General features: G+C 40.5%; 2 protein-coding genes across 2 annotated transcripts; both read left to right on the forward strand.

Moving 5' to 3' along the window:
* The first annotated feature begins 518 nt into the window (after window positions 1-518).
* On the forward strand, window positions 519-2,474 carry PET117 (PET117 cytochrome c oxidase chaperone). The gene is made up of 2 exons (XM_075203812.1): window positions 519-727; window positions 2,325-2,474. Exons 1-2 carry the CDS (start codon window positions 632-634, stop codon window positions 2,472-2,474), a joined length of 246 nt encoding a protein of 81 aa, XP_075059913.1. The 5' UTR covers window positions 519-631.
* Window positions 2,475-2,799: 325 nt separating this feature from the next.
* KAT14 (lysine acetyltransferase 14) lies at window positions 2,800-22,131 on the forward strand. Its single transcript, XM_075203811.1, has 10 exons — window positions 2,800-3,064; window positions 4,676-4,797; window positions 5,002-5,123; window positions 6,961-7,142; window positions 8,390-8,812; window positions 11,206-11,753; window positions 13,639-13,775; window positions 18,633-18,808; window positions 19,752-19,942; window positions 20,882-22,131. Exons 1-10 carry the CDS (start codon window positions 2,812-2,814, stop codon window positions 21,053-21,055), a joined length of 2,328 nt encoding a protein of 775 aa, XP_075059912.1. The 5' UTR covers window positions 2,800-2,811; the 3' UTR covers window positions 21,056-22,131.
* The last annotated feature ends 1,811 nt before the right edge of the window (window positions 22,132-23,942 follow it).

The raw sequence follows: 23,942 nt of genomic DNA on the forward strand, positions 1-23,942 counted from the left end.
TTACACTCCTGTACACTGCCCAAGTATCTCGAAAAGAAAACATCAGTGAAAGACCATTAAAAGACTGTCTGAATCCCCCTTTCATCCATTGTGCAGGGCCTCAGTGAAAACTTATATACCCCAGGTTTTGAGCTTAGTGAGATTTTTACCCACCATAATGCAGAATGAAGGTATTTAACTGTACAGTCGGTCACTACTTTTAATATGGACATTTTGGAGAGACAGATTTTTAAAACCTGGGGCTGTACCTTTAAAAACTAAGTGCTAGCAAGTAGAGGTTATAAAATATAATCAAACATAACTTATCATAAAAAAATATATATTGAAATTGCCTTAGAAAATAGAGAATTGCACCAGTCTCTTGTTGACTGTATATCAGACGTAAACATAAACATATGTGCCTCTCTTGTTGTTATGGAACTACCATGGTGTGGAACTACCTAAAGCCTAAACCAATCTACCCTGCCAGTAACAGCTGAAGTACCACTGGTAGTCGCCAGTAACAAACATGGCTACCTCAGCTTCCCACTCCAACTTAGTCAACGGCGTCCTTTGTTCCTGTAGCGTTGCGTTGCAGCTCCCTGTTGGTGCGTTCCACCATCGTTCCGCCCCATCCGGCCCTGTAGCAGGCATGTCCACCCGATCCAAAGTGGTCCTGGGCCTTTCGGTGGTCCTTACTGTGGGTACGGTGGTTGGGGTACATACGAAGCAGAACCTGGATAGAGAGGTCGGTGTGTGATACATCTTACTGTGCTTCTGCCCATACTCTTAAGGTTATCAATGAAGGTCATGCACATGTGTTACCAGCACTGCTTAACTAGTGTAACAACTAATCTAAGACATGCACTGACAAATTGTAAGCTAGTGGGCGCAGAGATGCACGTAATATATGTGATCATCACGATTTTATATAATCATTACTTTCAACTTGCAATGATAAAGCTATACTTTGCTGCATTAGGAAGAAGCTTTTTTTTTTTGTTAAACACGCGTTTTCCAGCTGTATTGTAACGCCAGTTATGTATTTTTCGCACTTGTTTAAAACTATTGTTCATTGACAGAAACGATTCTTTTTCTGGGCTGTAAAATGATATAAAACCGGTTAGATTTGCATTAGAACACATTGGGACATTTGCTTTATTTGCATTATACTGTTAAGCTTATGGGGAAAGTACTGATCTTGATGCATAAATTGCTGTTACTGTTACAATAAACATATTTTATCACACTCTCCTTAGACACAAGTGTAATTTAACCAAACTACACTCACCGTCATTCCGCCGCAATTTGGAGGATTCCTCAAATTTATGAACGTAGCATCACAGCAGATATAGGTAACAAAGAACGCAAAAAATGAAAAATAGTTTTCAATCCTTTCCGCATTGATAAGGATTGAACTATTAATCATATTTATTAAAAACAACAACACAGGAGCATCAGTTTCGATAAACTGCTGTTTCTGTGAAACAAACAAACACTTAAGACGGCATCTTCGTAATGCGCTCGTCTCCGGATTTCTTCATCCTTTCTTCGTTCCTCCTAACAATATCTGTGCGCAAGCGCCGATTGAAATTATTGGGCCTGCACGCAGGAACCCTCCAGTAGTCAGTGAGACGAACAAAAATCATATGACAGGGAGGGATCACGTAATCCCTCCGCACATGCGCTGTCAGAACTGAAAAGTGAAGTGAAGACTTCATTTACGATGGTGTACACCCAGCTTCACCTGGCGTACATTAACATAACAAGTTTCGGAAAAAATCTCTTTTTCGGAACTTGTTCGGGAGCAGTCACCATACTGTTTTATGGTGACTGCTCATAAAACGAAATAGAATGCAAAGCAGCAGATATCCACGATATCTGCTGCGATGCAACATTCATGAATTTGAGTAATCCTCCAAATTGCGTCGGAATGACAGTAAGTATATTTCGGTTAAATTACACTATTTGATAAATAGGCCTGTAAGTAAATGCTGCATTGTAACTTATTGTAGGTTTTTATAAGAACTAGGTTCATTCTTTCAGTGCTTAGTTACGGAGGTCTTGTAACTATACTGTATATTTAGAAAATACTTTTAGAACTAATAAAGGATAATTCCTACCCTAGAATCAAAAAGCAGTGTGTAAGCTATACATCACTGGGACACCTTGGACTTGTAGCTGGGAATATATAAAACAAAGATAATTCAACAATAAGTCTCTAACATGCTGCAATAATTAGCATTTTCTATGCCTACACTTCAGGTTAGGTATTTAAAATTGTATATTATTAATATAATTATGAATGTAATAATGATTTTTTTTTACTTTTTTGTTTGTTTAAGAGATTGCGTGAGGGTGTTATCCATGATTTAGAGAGGCAGAAACGGAAACAGGAGAACTTGCGCGTCCTGCAGGAGCAGATTGAATTGACCAAGCAGTTGGAGTCTGAACGTGAAAAGGGTCTTTTAAGTGATGGTTTCAACAAATCTTAAGAATGGGAACTTCTAGAACATTGACTCCTGATTTTTAACATTTGGAACTTTTTCTGAATATTGTTGCCCTTCTATACATCATCTTCTTAGCAACTGTTTTACACAGTGATCACACTTGGAACTTTCATAATGAAAACCTCATAGACTCCTAATAAAAGTTACATAACTTGTATGAAAATGTTTAATGTGGTCTCTGCTGGGTGATCTGGTTTGATTGTGAGAGATTTGAAAGCCATATGGCACCTACTGTTTATTCTAAAGAGCCGGATTTAAATACAATAAAATAGACTCTGTAGATTAGTTCCTGCCAAGTATTATCCACTTCTGTGTATAGACCATGGATACTTCTTCACATATCACTCCGGCGGACGATGATGCCACCAGAATGTCCGCCTCTGAGGGTTTAGAGGAGGGGGAAGTGGAGGGTGAGACTCTTCTTCTGGTAGAATCCGAAGATCAGGCATCTATTGACTTGTCTCATGATCAGAGCGGTGATTCATTGAACAGTGATGTTGGTGATGAGGTAGACCCACCATGGATGGAGGAGATGCCTTTTCATTGTGATAAATGTCAAAAGTGGATTCCAGCAAGTAAGCAAGGGTTGAATTCTTGTCCCTGTCTTTTAAGTTTTGCCTTTGTGTTTTTTTGTTTTGTATTTTTTTTATGTATGCAGTTACCATGCTATATTAACAGAAAGTGAGTTCCCAGTTTTTTCCTAAATGTGGCATTGATGGAAACCATTATATCATACAAATAGCGAGAATGAAGACCAGCTCCAGGGGGTATATTTACTAAACTGCAGGTTTGAAAAGGTGGAGATGTTGCCACCAATCAGATTCTAGCTGTCACTTTGCAGAATGAAATAAATAAATAACTAGAATTTGATTTTTTGTTATAGGCAACATCTCCACTTTTGCAAACCAGCAGTTTAGTAGATATACCCCCAGGCATTTATTATCTTCAAGATTTGTAATTATAGACTAATTAGATTTTATTCAATGTGCGGGTACAAGGACTTTCCCTTCTGATGATGTGATATTAATGGCTTGAAATGTATCAGCAGCATGCCGCTACTCCTGCTTTTAAAGACTTCAAACATAGATCATATGCTAGATTTCAAACATTTGGGGGTCAAAAGGGTAACATGAGCACCCCCCCCCCCCAATCATTTAAAAAGTCAGTTTCTATGTATCCAGCCCTTGACACTAGACCACACACCGTAAGCTACTTGTATTCTTTGGGGTGTATTATGGATGAATAAGACTGATAGGTGGGGTCTGGAAAGAAATGAAGCATATATGAAGTGGAAACAAAAAGAATGGAATTCTGCTAGAATATTTGCAACATAGAAAACTGGTGAAGTCCTATAAAATGCAAATCATTATGCATTCATCTAGATATGTTTTATTAGTCAAATGCAAAAAAACAAACAAATTTGGTTAGAGTATAATTAAGTATTTGCACTAGCATAACCTTAAGCAAAGAAATATGACAAAACACACATTCACTATGCTCTATTTTTAGTGTTTATTATAGACATAATGTGAAAATGAAAGTACACCTTCTCTTTCAAATGTGTTTTACATATCGGGACATTATTAACAATCATCCAGTGTTCACCAAATTGTACATTTTATTCTAAACTCATGTGACAAATAACTCATAACAATTTTTTTGTGTGTATTTTTGTTGATTAAATAATGCCAATGTGAAAAGCAAGTACACCCTAAGCACTTCTATATCAGCCAAGTGCAGCTAATCAAGTCTATTTCATTATTTGATCATTATGAAATGTTTCCATTCAATCAGAACTTTGACAGTTAGGCTTTGAGCATTCAGATTTGTGCTAACATCCCGGCAAGGAGAAAAATAATCTGCAATGATTTCACAGATGTAATTGTTTTTTCTCATCAGTCTGAACAGGGTTATAATGCCACTTCCAAAAGTTTGAATTTCCATTTTTACAAATTAATACTGCCGTTTTAGGACGCAAGCAAAAACGGGCGTCGTGGCAAGGGTGGTGCGTTCAATAGGGTGATCTCTAATGAAGTATATACATTTTAATGTACTTTAATAATAATACTTAAAAATATACCTGGTGGTAAGTGACAGCGTTGTTCAAAGGCAGGCGTTGTGTAATGTTGAAATGGGAAACAATACACATACTTTTTAACTAATGATGTCACATTGTCCATTTGCAGGTCAGATCAGAAGTGATCCACCAAGTCACCTAAAAGGGGACAACTTCTTCAAGTTTACATGTACTGACTGCTCCGAAGATGGCAAAGAGGAGTTTGAACGTTTAAGGCTGACCTGGCAGCAGGTAAGCTAACGTGCTCCATCTAATGACAACAGAACTTGCTTTTTGCAGAATATTGGTTAGGAGAATTCCAGATTTACCTTACAGAGGAAGTGTAGTTACTAACTGTAGTTATATACATTTGCAGTAAATATTAGCAGTGACTGTAGCAGAACATTATTACAATCCTGGTTCTGAGTCCTGATGACGATGTTTGTCCGATTTCAGGTGGTCATGCTGGCCATGTACAACCTGTCCCTGGAAGGATCTGGTCGACAGGGCTACTTCAGATGGAAAGAAGACATCTGTTCATTTATAGAAAAGCACTGGACCTTCTTGCTGGGGAATAGGTGAGTGTAGAAAATAAATCTATCCGTGAACACAATAGTTGCCAGTTTGTGAAGCAGATATTGTTTCTCCACCAGTGGTCAGCCATCCAAATAGGAGATCTAGTAAATGGCTGTGGCTAGTCTCATACCAGAGTGAAGAAAATATAACAAACTTTTGAAACATGCTAGAAGAACCTAAATCCCTTGAAACGTCCTAAAGTGTCCTCACCACTTCACTACAATAATTTATGTCAAAAACCTGGTTTCTCTAATCGCAGCTATTTCCAAGTTCTGCTGATCTGCCATGCTAACGTGAGTCACTGCCTGATCCTTTTCTGCTCTAAAGACCAGAAGGAAGGAGGTCGGGTTGGTCCCAGCTTCTGGCTGAAACCCTGCACAATCAGGGGATTACAGGGTAGTGGAAAAATTTTAGTTGGGGCACAATAATTGCATCATCCTTCAACAGAAAAAGGCACTCCATATACTATTTTAGGTTTGTCAGGATTGCATTTACGATAAATATCAATGATCTGTGTAGGGGCAGCTGTTCTAGCTTCTTGATTGCACCTGGGGTAAGGCACTTGGGTGTGAAGCCTTGGGGGTATATTTACTAAACTGCGGGTTTAAAAAAGTGTACATGCTGCCTATAGCAACCAATCAGATTCTAGCTGTATTTTGTAGAATACACTAAATAAATGATAGCTAGAATCTGGTTGCTATAGGCAACATTTCTACTTTTTTAAACCCGCAGTTTAGTAAATATACCCCTTGGTGTTCTTCTGGGGGACAGAGGGCAGAACTGGTGAGCTGTGGCCCCCGGTGTGGGGAGGAGTGAACCGGGGCCCCTGACCCTCTGCATCTGCCATGCAGCGGGCCCCATTATCTCCATGGGCCCTGGTGCATGCACTTGTCTCACCAATGGTAGTTCCGCCACAGCCGTGGCGGGGGGGGGGGGGGGGGGGGGTCCTTTATTTAATTTTGTGGGAGGACTGATAGCAAGCTATTATCAAGAGTCATTGGTTTGTAATTCGTCCATGCGCTCACATTGCCCAAATCCCTCTGCATCCATTTAAAGTTGGAGAAAGAAATTGATTGGCTGGTTCTGTATTATAGAACTAGAAGGTCCTCATGGAAAATGGCTGCATGTAGCAGCCCCCTGGGTCTCCAGCTGAGGAGGGGGCACCTTAGTAGTAACCTATTATGTAGGTGGTAGTTCAGCTTTATTATGTAACAAAATAAACAACAACATTGGGCAAATCAACCAAACAATAGAATCAGGTAGTTAATATTTTCAACAGTTCCTTAAAATGGAGTAGGTGGAAAGACATGTGAGACAGACAGAATTTAACTCAGATTTAAATTTGGAGGATGAAAGGTAGAAAGGGGGAAAATTAAGAATGGATGGTATGATTGGGAGTATAAAGTGAGGAAATGAGTTAAAGAAGGAAGGAGGGAAGGTTACTACAGTTGGTGATACGCGACTTGGCGTCTTTATTCAAGTCATTCGGTATTTGTCTTGGTTTGAGATTATCTTTGCACTCTTTCACTCGCTGCATTTGAGCCATCTGATAAGAATGACAGTAAAACAGAGACAGATAACAAGAGGGGGCAGAGATGTTCCTTATTAAATTTCCATCCTCCTGATTATGTCAGTGGTACCCATGGTATCTCTGTCACCAATTATACTATGAGACGAAAACATTTTACAGTAGTACCATAAACCCCTCCCCACCCCCTTCCTTTTTATGTCGAATGGCCTATTATGTACATGTTGATATGTTTGTTGTCCCTCATGCTTTACTAGCAGAGGGCTGTTAATATCGGTACCTGCAATAGTTATGTGTCCTGTACTCCTTAGGAAGAAGACTTCCACCTGGTGGAGCACTGTTGCAGGATGTCTCTCTGTGGGCAGCCCCATGTTCTTCAGGTCTGGAGCTCAGGAGTTTGGAGAACCAGGGTGGTGGAAACTTGTACATAACAAACCTCCTGCCATGAAACCAGAGGGAGACAAGTATTCCTCTTCTTCACAAAAGATAAAAGGTATGGATGCTGAATATTTCACCAGAAGCAGGTCTGCCTCATAGGAGAATATCTGCATATATATCCTAAGTCAATATAGGCATTAAGGGGGAGTCTCAATTGCCGGCGATGTGGGACATGGACAATTGTGGTAGGAACCTCTCTGGGATGCAAGGAAAAATGAGCGAAAATTACAGTCATAACATGGGTGCAAGGTGTCTCCGCAGACGTTCCAGACTCACATCGCGCCACATTCAATCTCCCCCTAAGATTCAATTTTTTTGTACAAATTGGTACTTTTTAAACTGATTTTTGTATCTAATTTGCAGCTTTGGCCAACCGTATGTTTGTAATTCATTCGTTCATAACTTTTATTTCTAGAATGCATGCCGCTAATTTTTATTAACTTTTCTTACAAATCAAGAAAGTTGATCCTTTATTACATCATATTCATCATCTATTTATATAGCGCCAACATATTCCGTACATAAAACCATACTGGTGTCTTTAAAGATGTTGTCCACTTTGAAACAACCCCCTTTTTTTCTAGTATCCCTACATGTGTAGCAATTTGTAGGGGTCTCTTCCATGAGACCTCCACTTTAGAATCAAACCATTTTCAGGTATGGTGAACAGAGAGGATTCTGGGCTTTTGTCGTCAGTGTGATTTCATTTTCTATGGAGGGTGGTTGAGCAGTGAATACAACGGCTATACATTTCTCCATAGGAAACATGAATCCCCCAACCCATCCGCTCCCCAACAGAAGATTCATCACTGAAGGGACTTTGCTTGAGGTGTTAGTTACTAAAAGCTGTTTTTATGAATGTTAAAATGGTAATTATTTCAGAATTGTAATGTCTTCCATTTCCTGACTGCTCTTCGGTTGAGGGATAGGTTTTCTTTTTAAACTACTAGATTTCTTCTCAATCTTCCTCCCTGCTGCTAATATTGACAAGGAGGGAAGAAACATTTAAAAAGGTAGCTGCAAAATAAGTGGCGTTGCTATGATCTTTTTCCATGTACTTTTGAATGATAGAGATCCTCCTTAAAAATAGACTGTGGAGACTTCACATAGTTCTGTAAATGTAAGGTATAGATTTCCTAGAATAAATTCTACTTAAACCTTACCTCTAATTTAAGTGCGACATCAGTGTTTATATTTAAATATCATATTTATATTTTAAATTCACTTGTGTGTTGTTTCATATAAGCTCAGGCCAATGTATATTAATGATAGAAAAAATGCAAACGTTCACAATTTCTCCAGCTCCTGCCAAGTCTAACATGGACCCAGTGATCACAGTGGAAGGTCTCAGAAAGAGGTCTAGAGGAAACCCTGTGGAGTCCGCTATAGAGCTGAAGGAAAAGAGATCCCGCACTCAAGAAGCAAAAGATATCAGGAGAGCCCAGAAAGAGGCAGCCGGTTTCGGGGATCGTAGCACGTCCTCTACTCCTGTGAAATTCTCCAGCAGCCGTAACCGCCGGCCAGATGTCGTGCTTGAGAAAGGGGAAGTGATAGACTTCTCGTCTATGAGTTCATCAGACCGCACACCCATGACCAGTCCCTCTCCATCACCTTCCTTGGATTTCTCAGCTCCTGGCACACCAGCTTCTCACTCTGCAACTCCTAGTCTGCTCTCTGAGGCTGATCTCATTCCCGATGTCATGCCACCCCAAGCTTTATTTCATGGTTCGTATTGCTGCCAGCTTTCTTAATAGCTCTCTTTATTTATAATTTTTATTCTTTAGCTATATAACTTAAGTATGCCTGTTACAGGAACATGCAGTAGGTTTATGTAATGTCATTCTCTTTATACAGAATATAAGGATACTGAAGGGGTTGTGACTGGCTGTCTTCCCTTTATTTGGTCTATATAATTATTTAATTTGGACCATGTAGTGGTAATGTCAGTGGTATGGGATTGACAAGCCTTCCATGTAGTGGTAATGTCAGTGGTATGGGATTGGCGAGCCTTCCATGTAGGGGTAATGTTACTGGCTCGTATGGGATTGGCGAGCCTTCCATGTAGTGGTAATGTTACTGTCTCGTATGGGATTGGCGAGCCTTCCATGTAGGGGTAATGTTACTGGCTCGTATGGGATTGGCGAGCCTTCCATGTAGTGGTAATGTTACTGTCTCGTATGGGATTGGCGAGCCTTCCATGTAGTGGTAATGTAACTGGCTCGTATGGGATTGGCGAGCCTTTCATGTAGTGGTAATGTTACTGGCTCGTATGGGATTGGCGAGCCTTTCATGTAGTGGTAATATTACTGGCTCGTATTGGATTGGCGAGCCTTCCATGTAGTGGTAATGTTAGTGGCTCGTACAGGATTGGCGAGCCTTCCATGTAGTGGTAATGTTACTGGCTCGTATGGGATTGGCGAGCCTTTCATGTAGTGGTAATGTTACTGGCTCGTATGGGATTGGCGAGCCTTTCATGTAGTGGTAATATTACTGGCTTGTATTGGATTGGCGAGCCTTCCATGTAGTGGTAATGTTACTGGCTCGTATTGGATTGGCGAGCCTTCCATGTAGTGGTAATGTTAGTGGCTCGTACAGGATTGGCGAGCCTTCCATGTAGTGATAATGTTACTGGCTCATATGGGATTGGCGAGCCTTTCATGTAGTGGTAATGTTACTGGCTCGTATGGGATTGGCGAGCCTTTCATGTAGTGGTAATATTACTGGCTCGCATTGGATTGGCGAGCCTTCCATGTAGTGGTAATGTTACTGGCTCGTATTGGATTGGCGAGCCTTCCATGTAGTTGTAATGTTAGTGGCTCGTACAGGATTGGCGAGCCTTCCATGTAGTGGTAATGTTACTGGCTCGTATTGGATTGGCGAGCCTTCCATGTAGTGGTAATGTTACTGGCTCGTATTGGATTGGCGAGCCTTCCATGTAGTGGTAATGTTAGTGGCTCGTACAGGATTGGCGAGCCTTCCATGTAGTGGTAATGTTACTGGCTTGTACTGGATTGGCGAGCCTTCCATGTAGTGGTAATGTTACTGGCTCGTATTGGATTGGCGAGCCTTCCATGTAGTGGTAATGTTAGTGGCTCGTACAGGATTGGCGAGCCTTCCATGTAGTGGTAATGTTACTGGCTCGTATGGGATTGGCGAGCCTTTCATGTAGTGGTAATGTTACTGGCTCGTATGGGATTGGCGAGCCTTTCATGTAGTGGTAATATTACTGGCTCGCATTGGATTGGCGAGCCTTCCATGTAGTGGTAATGTTACTGGCTCGTATTGGATTGGCGAGCCTTCCATGTAGTTGTAATGTTAGTGGCTCGTACAGGATTGGCGAGCCTTCCATGTAGTGGTAATGTTACTGGCTCGTATTGGATTGGCGAGCCTTCCATGTAGTGGTAATGTTACTGGCTCGTATTGGATTGGCGAGCCTTCCATGTAGTGGTAATGTTAGTGGCTCGTACAGGATTGGCGAGCCTTCCATGTAGTGGTAATGTTACTGGCTTGTACTGGATTGGCGAGCCTTCCATGTAGTGGTAATGTTAGTGGCTCGTACAGGATTGACGAGCCTTCCATGTAGTGGTAATGTTAGTGGCTCGTAAAGGATTGGCAAGCCTTCCATGTAGTGGTAATGTTACTGGCTCTTATGGGATTGGCGAGTCTTCCATGTAGTGATAATGTTAGTGGCTCGTACAGGATTGTCTGCTGTCAGGCCTTGATGCCATCATTTAAACCCATTTTGAGAGGGGAACGGATTTGGCCATATGCTATATGTTACCCTGAGGATGTCGCCAGACAAGACGCGTGTTGGATACTGTCCTGTTTATAACACTTTTTGGCCTAGTTCTCTGAACGGAGCTATGTTTTGTTAAATATACTGCGATGAGTCCGTATTAGAATAGGGGGGCGAAGTTGAAGGATACTGTTTTCATCCTTCACAGTGGTGAGCTGAGCCCATCAGCTCTGCATACAGACTGCTATCATAGCTGTACTTCCCTGACTGAAAATATTACTTCAATTATAATATTATGGTCTGTCTCTTGTGGAATACAAACGTGAGCGCAGGAATGGTCCTCCTATTTTCCCTGCCATTTATTGATGTTCTCTTATTACAGATGACGAGGAGATGGATGCTGATGGTGTCATTGATCCTGGGATTGAATACATACCTTCTCCAAATGCCCCACACTCTACCCCTATATGTCGGAAAAACTTCAAGCCTTCTGTGCATGTCAAACAGGAGATAGAGAGTGAAGAGGAGAAATTGGAGCGGGTGGAGGGTGAATTACATGCAGGCCCATCTGTTGAGAGAGCGCGTGACAAAAGAAGGTCTCAGCCCGTTGAGAAAGATAAAAATAAAAACTCTCAGTACCGTGCATTAAATGTGTATGAAGAAAAACTGCTTTTAAAGCGCCTTGAGGCCTGTCCGAACGCTGTAGCTGTAATGCCGGATGCCAGGAGACTCAGGCAGAAACTGCTTGTCCATAAGGCCAAACGTGAAAGGGGTTTGCCCCTTTTTGACTTGGATCAGGCAGTAAATGCAGCTCTAATGCTGGTTGGAGGGGTGTATGGAGTTAGGGATGGGTCTGTTTCTCGGCCATTAAGCTCTGGCCCAGAGTATACCACAACCAGCAAGGACCTCAGAATCCTGGACAGATATCAGGTGAGTGACTTCTAGGTCAACTGTCTAATGCAAATCAAATCTGTGCTGCTTCCATATGGGAACCGGACAGTGATATAATATCAAGATTAGGTGCTAATAAAATAAACAGTACAGGTGATGCAGAAGGTTACCAAGAAACTTTATACCAGTGTACACATAAAACAGAAGTGTAAACTTGAATTAATACTCGCTCACTTCTCCTGGTGACTGCCATCTTTAGCACGGTGGTAATCACTTCAACGATGATGAGAAATCCGACACAGACAATACCTACAAAATAAAAACGATTTCAGGAAGAAACGCCAGCAATATACACAGACTTACCTGAAAATCGACTCTACAGAAATCCAATGGCAGCAGAAGGCTGACAGGACCTCCTTCCGGATGGACAGCTCTCTGGCAGTAGTGTCTGACGTCGGTGCGACCTGAATGAATTTTAATTTAAAGCGGCAATGTCGGGACCCCATAGATTAACTGTAATCTGCGGGGTCCCGACATTGCTGCTTTAAGTTAAAATTCATTCAGGTGGCACCAGACACTACTGCCGGAGAGCTGTCCATCCAGAAGGAGGTCGTTCTATCCTGAAATCGTTTTTTTTTTTTTGTAGGTCTTCTCTGTGTCGGATTTTTCGTCATCGTTGAAGCATTCCCAACCCCTTTAGCACACCTGTTGATTCCCAAAATCTTTAGGAATTAGAAAAAAAAAAGTGCCCATTGTTGAATTGTATTAGTCCAAGATTTGAGCACCATATATAACCATAGTGATTGGCCACATACCAAATGAGTAAACTAAGCTTATCTAGTTGATAAAGTTGTCCAGGGGATCCTGGCCCAGTTAATCCTGAGGTCTCTTCTGCCTAACATGGACACTAGGATTGATTCAACTGATGCCAGAGCACCTCCAAGGAGGACTTTCGGTGGTGTTGGTTCTAGAGGTTCAACTGACTGTGTCATAAGGGTCAAAGCTGTGTCTCGCTCATCACTTGATGTTAGTTGATAAGGCCTACATCAAACTTCTATGTCCCTCATGGGTGTTACATATACCACTGAAGAAGTTCTATATTTTACCATAACTTTACCAGAAACACTTTACAGACAGGAGAATTTATGGGTATTTTAGCATCTACTATTTATGCCACATGAGAGATTAGTTGGGACATTCAAATAAAAACACAAAATATGGCCCTTTATAATTATTTCGAATGAAATGATCATTTAATTCTAGTTGATTTTGCCTGTTGCCATGATGGCTAATTTTCATATTGTTTTATTTAATGTTGCAATTAACTCTTGCTCTACCATGTACACAGTATCTGCTCTGGTGATGGAAAAAAATTCAGAGGTGACACATTGGCTAGCATTGCTACTTCACAGCGCTAGGTACTTGAGTTCGGTTCTGACCAGAGGCCTATGTGTGTGTGGAGTTTGTATAATCCCCCCCCCCCCCCCCCCCTCTTTGCGTGGGTTTCCTCTGACAGTCAAAGGTACACTGTTAGGTTAATTGACTAATGGGTGTGTGGTAGGAGAGGGACTGATGTGGATAATTACATATTCTCTGTACAGCGCTGCGTAATATGATTGGCGCTGTATAAATAAATGGTTTTGTTTATATTTCAAGCGCTCACTCTTCTTACATGATGGAAAGCAAGCCTTTGGGCACAATACCAATATAGGTTTCCATTAGAGAATTTTTTTACTTTATTTTTTTCAAGTTTGATTTTTAGCAATCTATATTTTTTGGTGGCAGCCTGTATATGATGAGTCTAAGGTTTGACGGTGAAGTCTAATTGATTTGATTTGCATGATTTGGTTTGTATGCAGTGATTTATAGACATTTGTAAAAGTATTGACTTGCTGTACTTTTAATGAATTGTCTTGCCCAATAGAGTGCCATGCCAGCCACAAAGGGAGTCCGCCACTCTACTGTACGTTTCTTGTATCGTCTGGGGGCAGCAGAAGATAAGGAGGCGGATCTTAGCATAGTGAGTCCTTACACTTCTCGGGTTCTAAAGCCGTACATAAGGTAAGTGTTTATAGTCTGCATTCCTTTCTCTTCACATCTGTAAAATCTCACAGCTATAAAAAGGTAACAGAAGATAGTGATTTGGAGTATGCTGACTGAGCATACAATTAACCAACCACCAATCACATTTTTGTTTATTTCTTCCTATTGAATATAATATTAACTTCCCTTTTTCAGTTGATACAAGGGTAGGTTTTCCATCCTGGTAATCCCACAGTTCCTGAAGCGTAATAAACATACTAGTAGGTTAATTGGCTGCTATCAAAATTGACTCTAGTCTCTCCCTCTCTGTGTCTGTGTGTCTCTATTAGGGAATTTCGACTGTAAGCTCCAATGGGGCAGGGACTGATGTGAGTGAGTTCTCTGTATAGCGCTGCGGAATTTGTGGCGCTATATAAATAAATGATGATGATGAATATTCAGCCAATTGCACTGGACCGCAGTTGACGTTAACAATCCATTTGGGAGAATTGACATAGATAGCGACATTTGTGCATATTATAGGCATTAATACCTGAACAGTTAAAAATAGGTTGGGACTCTCTTGCTTTTCTGATGGAGGGGGATAGGAGTTAAGCATGAAAAATGAGGGGAAAAGGCTTTTCTGATGGTTTTGCTTGTTTGATTAGTAGTATCCGTTCTTTTGCCTACCAACCTTAGATTTACTTGTGCATCAAAGCCTTTATGATTGACACTTTTTATTTATTTACTTTTATCCCTTGAAATTGCTCATGAGCGTGTCATAAACTGATACAAAGGTGACTTCTCCAAAGTTTACATTAATCATAAGTGACCTATACGCTGTGCGTTTGTTTGCTGTCCTCATATAAAACAATCTGATTTTATGTTTCTAAAGCTTGGGGAAAAATACCGGACATTACATAAGGCTTTTTTGTTTGATTGTTTTCTGTTCATTTCATGGTCTTGTTCCTTCAAATTAAACTGTTGTCATTCTCCAGTTCTATTTTTGGCTCTCAGCAATTTATAGTATGTTCGGTATCTCTCTTCACAAGTGTTTAAAGGTGTGTTTATGACATAAAGCAATGCTTTTAAATTGTCTGGCCTGGTTATACCAGTCCATGTATACTGCACTGCACGTTAGATCATTGGCTTATGTATTGACGCAGTTTATGGTCTGTGTACAAGAAAAACATGAATCTGTTTTTAGTGCTTGTAGCTTTGTACACCAGAGCTTTCCGGTTTGTGTAAGTTGTATAGTTATATAGAGTACTGAACTTCGGCTGCAGTAATTGTCTCACAATAGCACTGCTAAGTTTAGGTTGTATACTCTGAGACCGTTTGCCTACTGATGACCTACATGCCATCCTACCTGTGATGACTCTGAACTGTGCTACAATATAATGGATTCCAATGGACTCATTTTATGGGATCATAACTTGACACATGTAGTTGGTGGTGTGTTGAGAATGGCTTCTCAAGTTTTGCAGTTTTCCACTGTCTTAAGAAAATGTCTATTATCTCCATGACAGAGACCATGTTAATCTTGGCACCCACATTATATTTACTCTTTGTTGTCAAGCAGCAATATTCTGTATTGTGAATGATAGGAAATATGTTCTAGAGAGAGCACTGTTGTGAGCCAGTAAAAGAGATGCTATTCTACTTGTACATAAAAATGCAGAATTCTCGGCTACACACATTTGCAAATGTATGGTAAGCCACCTGCCACGTCAAGGCGCTTCTGCTAATATGGTGGTCCTAACTCTAAACAACGAGAGTCCCTATATATCCCATTCATTTTGTATGTTCTCCCTGTGTTTGCGTGGGTTTCCTCCGGGTGCTCTGGTTTCCTCCCACACTCCAAAAACATACTGGTAGGTTAATTGGCTGCTATCAAAATTGACCCTAGTCTCTCTCTATCTGTCCGTCTCCCTGTCTGTCTGTCTGTGTCTGTCTGTGTGTGAGTGTGTGTCTATATTAGGGAATTTAGACTGTAAGCTCCAATTGGGCAGGGACTGATGTGAATGAGTTTTCTGTACAGCGCTGCGGAATTAGTGGCACTATATAAATAAATGATGATGATGATTCATGTGTTTATAAATGTAGGACTACCATACCAAGAGGTACCTCAGGAGCCTTCAAATATCAATAGAGGATGAGCCCTCCCCATCAGCTCCTGATACCAAACATGCATGTGTGTATATATTTAATCTTCCAGCTAAATATATTCTTATCTTAGGTGACTCGTCATGTCATCACTTTTTGTTGCTTTAGTGACATGGATGAGAGAGTAACAAATATATATTGTATGGTAGTTCATATAGTGTGTTCCCTACTGGTTGTGCGCTTCATCCCTAGCGCCTACAGCTTAGTTACTGCAGCCAGTAACAAGTAGACGAGCTACTGAAAAGGCCGTTTTAAAGGGACACTACTAACATCTTTCTTTCATTCTTTGTGTGAGTGCAGGAAAGGAAGTGTAAAATATTGTCTGTTTTTAATGTCCTGCTAGCAAAAAAAAAGTAAAAAAGGGGAAGTGAAATGTCGTTATAAGGCAAATTAATGGCTGTTTTAACTCATCAAGGTGTACTCAGTTAAGCATTATCCCAGCTGTGGGTGTGAGTTGTGGTGGCGTGTAATCATGGCCCGATTTAAGGGTTCCGGCCGATATTAGAGCCGTAGCTCTAATAGCCTAGAGCTATTAGAGCCCCCCCCCCCCACCTTCCCCCCCCAATATAGGTGCATAGGAATTCTCCAACATTCAAATTTAGACAGATTTCTTACCTGTACTTGCTCTTCTCTCTTGCCTGTTCTTGCAGCTTTGTTGTTTTCTAGCTGGCTTGTGGAACGTTGGGATCCTGTTTTGAAAATATGCAGCAGTTGTATTATAATGCAAAATGTTAACAAACCCTGAATGATTTAGTCCAAACATAATGATCAGTTATGGCCAGATAAAACTACCCCATAGCACAGGCATATGTAGGCAATGCATTTTTGAAAATTGTTGTCAAAGAGTTATAATCAAATACATACCTCTATTAGCCACACCGGACTAATATTTAACATTCTAGTGACCCTAGAACCATAGAAAGCATCCTCATAACAGTCGCACAATAAACAGATCATGCCCTCCCAAAGCTGCTCTTTATTTTTCAGCCATTTCATCTACCCCCTTTAGCCACCCCCCCTCAGTAATTTCATCAGCCCCATTCTTCTGCCCCCTTTAGCCCTTTCACCTGCCCCCTTTAGCGTTCTCACCTACACAGCTCCCCCCAGACATGTTGTTCTGGCGCAGCAGTCTTCTCTTCAGCGCTATACATAAGAGGCAGTCTGACAGCGATTGCTGCTCGCTGCCTGTCAGTGAGGCCGCAGGCGCTTCTTACTCTGGTCATGTGAGATGTAGAAGTCCTGATCTCACGTGACCAGAGTAAGAAGTGCCCACAGCCACACTGACATGACAGGCAGCTGTCAGTCATGTAACAGTGAGAGTCGGGGAGGTCCCGGTGATTCCAGCTCCGCTGCTATAATTAGAAGATAAAAAACAAAGGGTAATAAAAGGAAATCCTGGCGACGCTGCGCCCCTCCAGCTCCATAGGATTGCGATTTCTTAGTATAGTAATGTGAATGATGATTTACTCTTTAACCACAACAAGCTCATTGGTACATTTCAGTTGCGAGGCGCTTGGTCGCATATCACAATAAGAAAAATTGCAGTGAAATACGTAGTAGTACCAAGAGTGGATGCGGACACATAGCGGTTACGCTTACTGATTTCCAGAGTGACAGTGACCACCAGGTAGTATTGGAAAAGCCAGTTGTCACACTCAGGAACTTTTATCCCTGCTTTTTTATATAACTGAAGGATCATTGGATAAAGACAGTTATGTGGGAGACAGTAAGTTTGCTTACACACCACAAGCAGCCATGATTAGTCGCTGGTTGTACATTCTGTTCCACTACCTCCCACCTTGAAATAAATGTCTGATAAAAAAAAGTCAAGTATTTTTACATACCTCCTAACATTTAGAATCACAAAATCAGGACAAAATAAGCCCTGCCCTGTTCCACCCAAGCTCCACCCACAAATGTTTATATGTATATAAAACCCCACCCACCTTTGGTCAATGCCCCACCCCTTTTGCAGTCTGAAAATCGGGATGTCCCACCAAAATTGGGACAGTTGGGAGGTATGCTTTAATTTCCTCTGCGGAAAGCGAGTGATGCACACAGAGGTGGGTTAACACCCTCTTTCTTTGCGGTGTGTTGGGTGGTAGTGGGAGCACCACACAGCATGCTCTTTCTGGAAACTGGGTTGGGCTAATGACTGGTTTGGGATATATTACCCAGTGCCGTTGATCTTCTCCTTGTATGTAATACCGTCCGAGAGAATACTAGGAATCATTGTGCATTCGATAAATCATATGGGAAAGCTGTTTAAAATGCTTGTTCTTGAACTTTACCTAGAACGGTGCTAGTAAGTCTGCTTGCAGATTCGACATTCAGTACAGTTGCCATTATTTCTTCTCTCTTCGCCATAATCACTACATATCCTCGCAGTACTCTCCTGTCAGTCTTAATAGAAGTGTGACAATCCTCTCACAATATAATAGTATATTGGGGGCTGTCAAGTAGTAAACAGGTGGTGTTCTTCAGTGTGGCCAGGTCCATAAAGGAGAGAACTGAAACTGACAGATCAGGCGAAGAAGAAGGCACAACCTAAGGCATGACATAAAACTAGGTTTAATTTTTCCAAGTACATGGGAATTTATATGCTAGACAAACGTGTTTTAGGTTAGTCTATTTAAAAATAATTATACATTGCAAATGAATGTGGTGTTCTTACTGACTTAAAAAAGAGCGTATATATGTGAAACCAATTCTTCTACTCTACTCTGCCAGACGTGACTATGAGACCAGACCTTGTAGACTGCTGCTGTTGGCTCAGATCCGAGCATATGCCCATAGAAGTGATACCAACTGGGAACCAGAAGCAGAGGCTCCCATTGACTACTGCTATGTCCGCCCAGGACACATCCCCACAATCAACTCAATATGCCAGGAATTCTTCTGGCCAGGTAAGAAAAAATAGATATGTAGATATCAATTAGTACCTTGTAATATCTACTTACCGCACATGCTGATTTCTTGCTGAACGCAAACAAGACATAGTTAGAGCCAATCGGGAAACAAGCTCAGCCTGGGAGTGATACAGTGTATAACACTGACCACAGGGGCATGATGACACATTATACAACAGACACCAACTTCTTTCTAAAGAAACAAGATCCTACAGCTGAAGTTCTTCTCCATGCAGTCCTACACAATTTGTAGACAATGCGCCAAACATCAACAAACATAAAGTCGCCTCGCCCTATATGTACTATACCCTGAGGGAAAAACTGCATTCCCCCTAACCAGGAGAGTTGGCACACATTTACAGGGACCCACACTCCTGTTCATACACAAGCAGTAGTATAGACACACAAACAGGACACAGTTCACTCATGTTAGCTTTCACTCCTTCAATAACATTTTGTTTTCTGCTGCCTTTAATAGAACATGGGTAGATATGTAGTGTAAAGCATACTTGTCTACTCTCCCGGAATGTCTGGGAGACTGCTGAATTTCAGGCCACCCTCCACATCCAGCCCACTTCCTAGAGAAGTGTGTGGGACAGATGCCACAATAAAACGATTCTCTTATTTTATATTCACAAAAATTGAAACCAGAGATGGCGCTGCCGATCCTGAATCCTAAATAATGTGAGTGGATTATACATTTTATTTCTTGATTCTATTATTTTGGCCCTACGTCGCAATGAAGTGATCACTGCTTTAAACTATGGGGGCGTGATCCAGAAATGCTAATTACCACGTCACGCTCCTGCTACCGCAGATGTCCACCAACATCCTCTCCAGGATCTCCCGGAGGGGAGTTAGCAAAAGTAGGAATGTATGGTGTACAGACTGAAGTGTGTATTGCAATGTAATAGTTTAACACACATCCTCATATTTCCAGGTATCGACGTTTCTGAATGTTTGCAATATCCGGATTTCAGTGTTGTAGTTCTGTACAAAAAGGTCATTATTGCCTTTGGCTTCATGGTGCCCGATGTTAAGTACAATGAGGCTTACATTTCATTTCTGTTTGTTCATCCGGAGTGGAGGCGAGCCGGCATTGCTACATTTATGATCTACCATCTCATTCAGGTAACCAGCGACAGATGTCTAGTTCTTACTATATAGACCAAGCTATTCTGTAAAATACGCTTTCTTTTTAAAGTGTACATGGAGGCACCCATTTGGTCGTCCTCACCAGTATCCATTAGAATGGAGCATATTATATCTGTTACTACTGCCTAGTGAATAGACTACATATTGATTAAAGCTCACAAAATATTGTCTCCTGCAAGTAAGCAACATGTACAATTTAAAGCAGTAATCCTGCATAGAATTACTTTTTTTACTTCTTCAAATAGCAAGTTTAGGCACGCATCTGATTTTTCTAAGCTATACTACAAATCATTATCTCCTTTTCAAAAGCTCTCTGTTTGCCAAACAGAAATGGCTGACAGACACAGTGTACTACACACTCGCAGGCTCTAAGCTTAACATGTAATGGCAGAAAGGGGAGAAGGAGCATCATGTCACAGTACAGACAGAGCTCAGAGGTGTGTTCCATAGCAACTCTGCTCAATACATCATGTTATTATGGTAGCTGTGATAGTCCAGAATCATTAATGGCAGCCTAAAATGAAAATAAAAACAAAGGAAAATAGTAAATACCAACATTCTTCTTATAGCAGGACAGTGATTTATGTTAAGAACACACCTGATTTTTTTTTCATGGGATTGCTGCTTTAAGAGTCATCCTCCATTGCAGAAAGGTGTCCCTCCTACCATTGGCATTTCTTAAAAATAAATGAATTGCACAACTTCTAGAAAAATGTCAGACTCTACAGTGAGACATATTATGACACTATTTATTTACAGAATGGTGTTTCATAAAATCTGCATGTTCCAACAACCACAACAGTTTTATGTTTCTTTTTAGTTTCTGATCTTTTCAGTTTCTACAACTCCTTTTTGCCTCAGGCTTTTCTCATCACTAAAAGTACTTCTGTTTTTTTCATATATTCTTCCTGGCAGACTTGTATGGGGAAAGATGTTACTCTACACGTTTCTGCAAACAATTCTGCAATGTTGCTTTACCAGAAGTTTGGATTCAAGACTGAAGAATACATTCTAGATTTTTATGACAAGTATTACCCGTTAGACAGCAAAGAATGTAAACATGCCTTTTTCCTGCGGCTACGGAGGTGATGCCATGGGACAATGTTGTCACCAGAGATGGCCATGTTCTCCCTTCTTATTGCAGAATGTTCTGACCAAGAAACTTTGGGAATTTCTCTTAGAAGCCGGTGCTGAGGTGAGCGGTATGGACAATGCTAACAACGCAACCGTGAAAATACTTTTTCCCGTTAAGACCAGTAGCATCTCGGAAAATAATTCTGTAAATATGAATATTTTGGTAAGACTTTTGCTTAGTGAAGATGATCTTAGATTTTCGATCATATAGTAGGTAAAGCAGAATTACAGTAAATATGGGCAACCCAAAATTTGGGGAGATGTCGAATGCAGTAAGTGTGAGTCGGTGGTGTAGAACCAGGTAGATAGATGCCATCTGTGATAATACAAAGTGTTTCTATGGCTTTCAGTTTGTCTGAGGTCCATCATACCCCATACTGTAAGGCATCAATTTGGGGCGCATTTGACTTGGTCACAGTGACTATTGTAGTCATTCTTCAGAAATAGGGACACGTGGACACGCAGGAGAAAAAGAGGGAGTGGCTATAACAACCTGTGCTCCATCAGACCATTAGTACAGCAACAGCAGCACAGAATATATCAGGCCGGCCAGCTCTGGCCTGTCCATCTGTAGCCGAGCTTGAAGTGGGAGAAGAGCTAAGTGAACATCTAGCCAATCTAAAGATTAACAACAGCACAAAGTAATGTCGGGCTACTGTCAAACATACACAAAGAATGTGGTGTCAAATACACCTCTTTATAAAACATTTATACGTCCAACTTTTTATAGGAACATGTGTTTGACGTTTCACGTGACAGAAGAACAGTACAGCTAATTCAACAAAGCAACTATATGTAAATATTCACCAAAAAGATTCATCAATGAGTGGTAAGCCAGAAAATGAGATTACGCCACTCTTAAGGGTGCAGTTGTTTTGTGACTTAAGGTAAACTAAGAAAGACAGAAGATAATACACTGTGATTCAAACTGGTAGTACTTTCTTTTAACAGCAAATCCATTTAGTGTCATCTCAATGTTCATGAATTGCCCTTTAATGGGGGACAGTTGTCCAAAGTGTAATAAAAAAAAAAACAACACAATAATTTTGGTATGAGTCCTTATTTCTTTTGCTTCCATTGTTTGTGTGCACTATACAGTAGTACAATATGTGCAGACTTTCCTAGGGTCAGTGTTGGTCTTTCATTCACAACAATCTGTTTTTACCTATCGTATTGTTCACTGCTTATTTGGTATCTGTATTAGGATCATTTACTATTACCCATACTAACATGTAAATATTGCCAAACATAACAATTATCTCATGTTTTTGACTAAAATAATCAGGGCGTAATGGTTTATAGAGGGGAAGTTCAGTGCTGTAGACTGCAGTTACTGCTTGACTATCAGCTGATCACAACCATTCTGATTCTGCCCTCTAGAGCACTGAACAGTTGTCCCTCTTTAAAGAAATTATAGCTGAGAACTGTCAAAGCCAGCAGGCCACATGTAATGCCCCTTTAATTAATGGAACCCATGTTTCATTCATCATCATCATAGTCAGCGTTTATTTATAGGGCACCATAGATTCCGTAGCTCCGGACAATCCGTGTACAGATATATCATATATAAATACAATAAACATACATATACATGAATACAATTAAGTATTATGACACAAACATGGATAGTCATGAGCTAACAATGACAGTCAGCACAGATACTGGTACAAATTCCATGTATGTGAGAAAAGAAATAAAAAAAACAAACTCAGAATAAGACATAAAGGGGGGTATTCAATTGTTAGAGAGTTTGGAAGTTCGAGCGCGTTAAGTCTTTTTTTTGCTATTTTTCCCTATTTTCGACCGCAAAAACTTCTCCCCCAATTCTAATCATTTTTTTTTTTTTACCGAAACGGTGTTATCGCACTCCAAGCATTTGTCAATGTAAAAGTATAGGATGGCTGCGAACCCTTAGCGGAAAAAGCTATTCAATTGTTTTTTTAACGCTCAGTGTGAAACAGGCAAATCTGCTGTTTCATCTCGCACCTCCTTGGTCTGCTCAAAGAAAAAAAAAATTTTTGTAAGTTAATAAAAAAGAAATTAAACTGAGAAAATAGGTGTAAAAGTTCATAAAAGTAACCTAAAAAAAGAAAAGTACTAAAAAAAGTGTATAATAATTAATAATTTTTGGAAATTTCCCCCTTTAGAAATAACCATAGTGCTACATGTATTTAAAACTTATTTTTTTTTAAGGGGGGGGGGGTGGTTGTGCCAAAAAGTATCATGTTTTTTTATTTATATTTTAAAAGCAAAATCGTTTGCTCCCCCAAGTTCCACAAAGCAAAATGTTAAATAAAAGCACAACACCCTCATTCCAACCACAAATCTTTATTAAAAATAATAAAACCCCAAGAAATACAGTAAACACCCTCATGTACACAAGTTTTTAATAAAAAAAAAAATACAAAATACTCACCATGGACGAAATCCTCAGTTTTATGATGCTTTACTTACACACACTCATTTACGCAAAGTCCCAACAAATATTTTTACCTTCGAAGAAAGGTCCGGCTTGCCCACTGTCCCACTAATATTTGTACCTTACAAATGTCCATGCTTGGCCAGTGTTCAAATGTTTGTATATTTCAAAAAATGTACCTCCTTGTAAAATCTTTAATTCTGCTGTACAGGGGGGGCCATTGTTGCTTGCAGTGCTGGGGCCCTTCTTCATTGCAGTGTGGGGCCCATTCTCTTGTGCAGTGCTGGGGCTCTTCTTGATTGCAGTGTAGGGGCTCAATCTCCTTTGCAGTGCTGGGGCCATTCTCAATTGCATTAATTTACTTTTATTTTTTAATAGTAAAATGAGTGCCTTAACCATTTCAAACTCGCTATGACCAATAAT

Source organism: Mixophyes fleayi, chromosome 3 (assembly GCF_038048845.1).
Source record: "Mixophyes fleayi isolate aMixFle1 chromosome 3, aMixFle1.hap1, whole genome shotgun sequence".
NCBI classification, from domain to species: Eukaryota; Metazoa; Chordata; class Amphibia; order Anura; family Limnodynastidae; genus Mixophyes; species Mixophyes fleayi.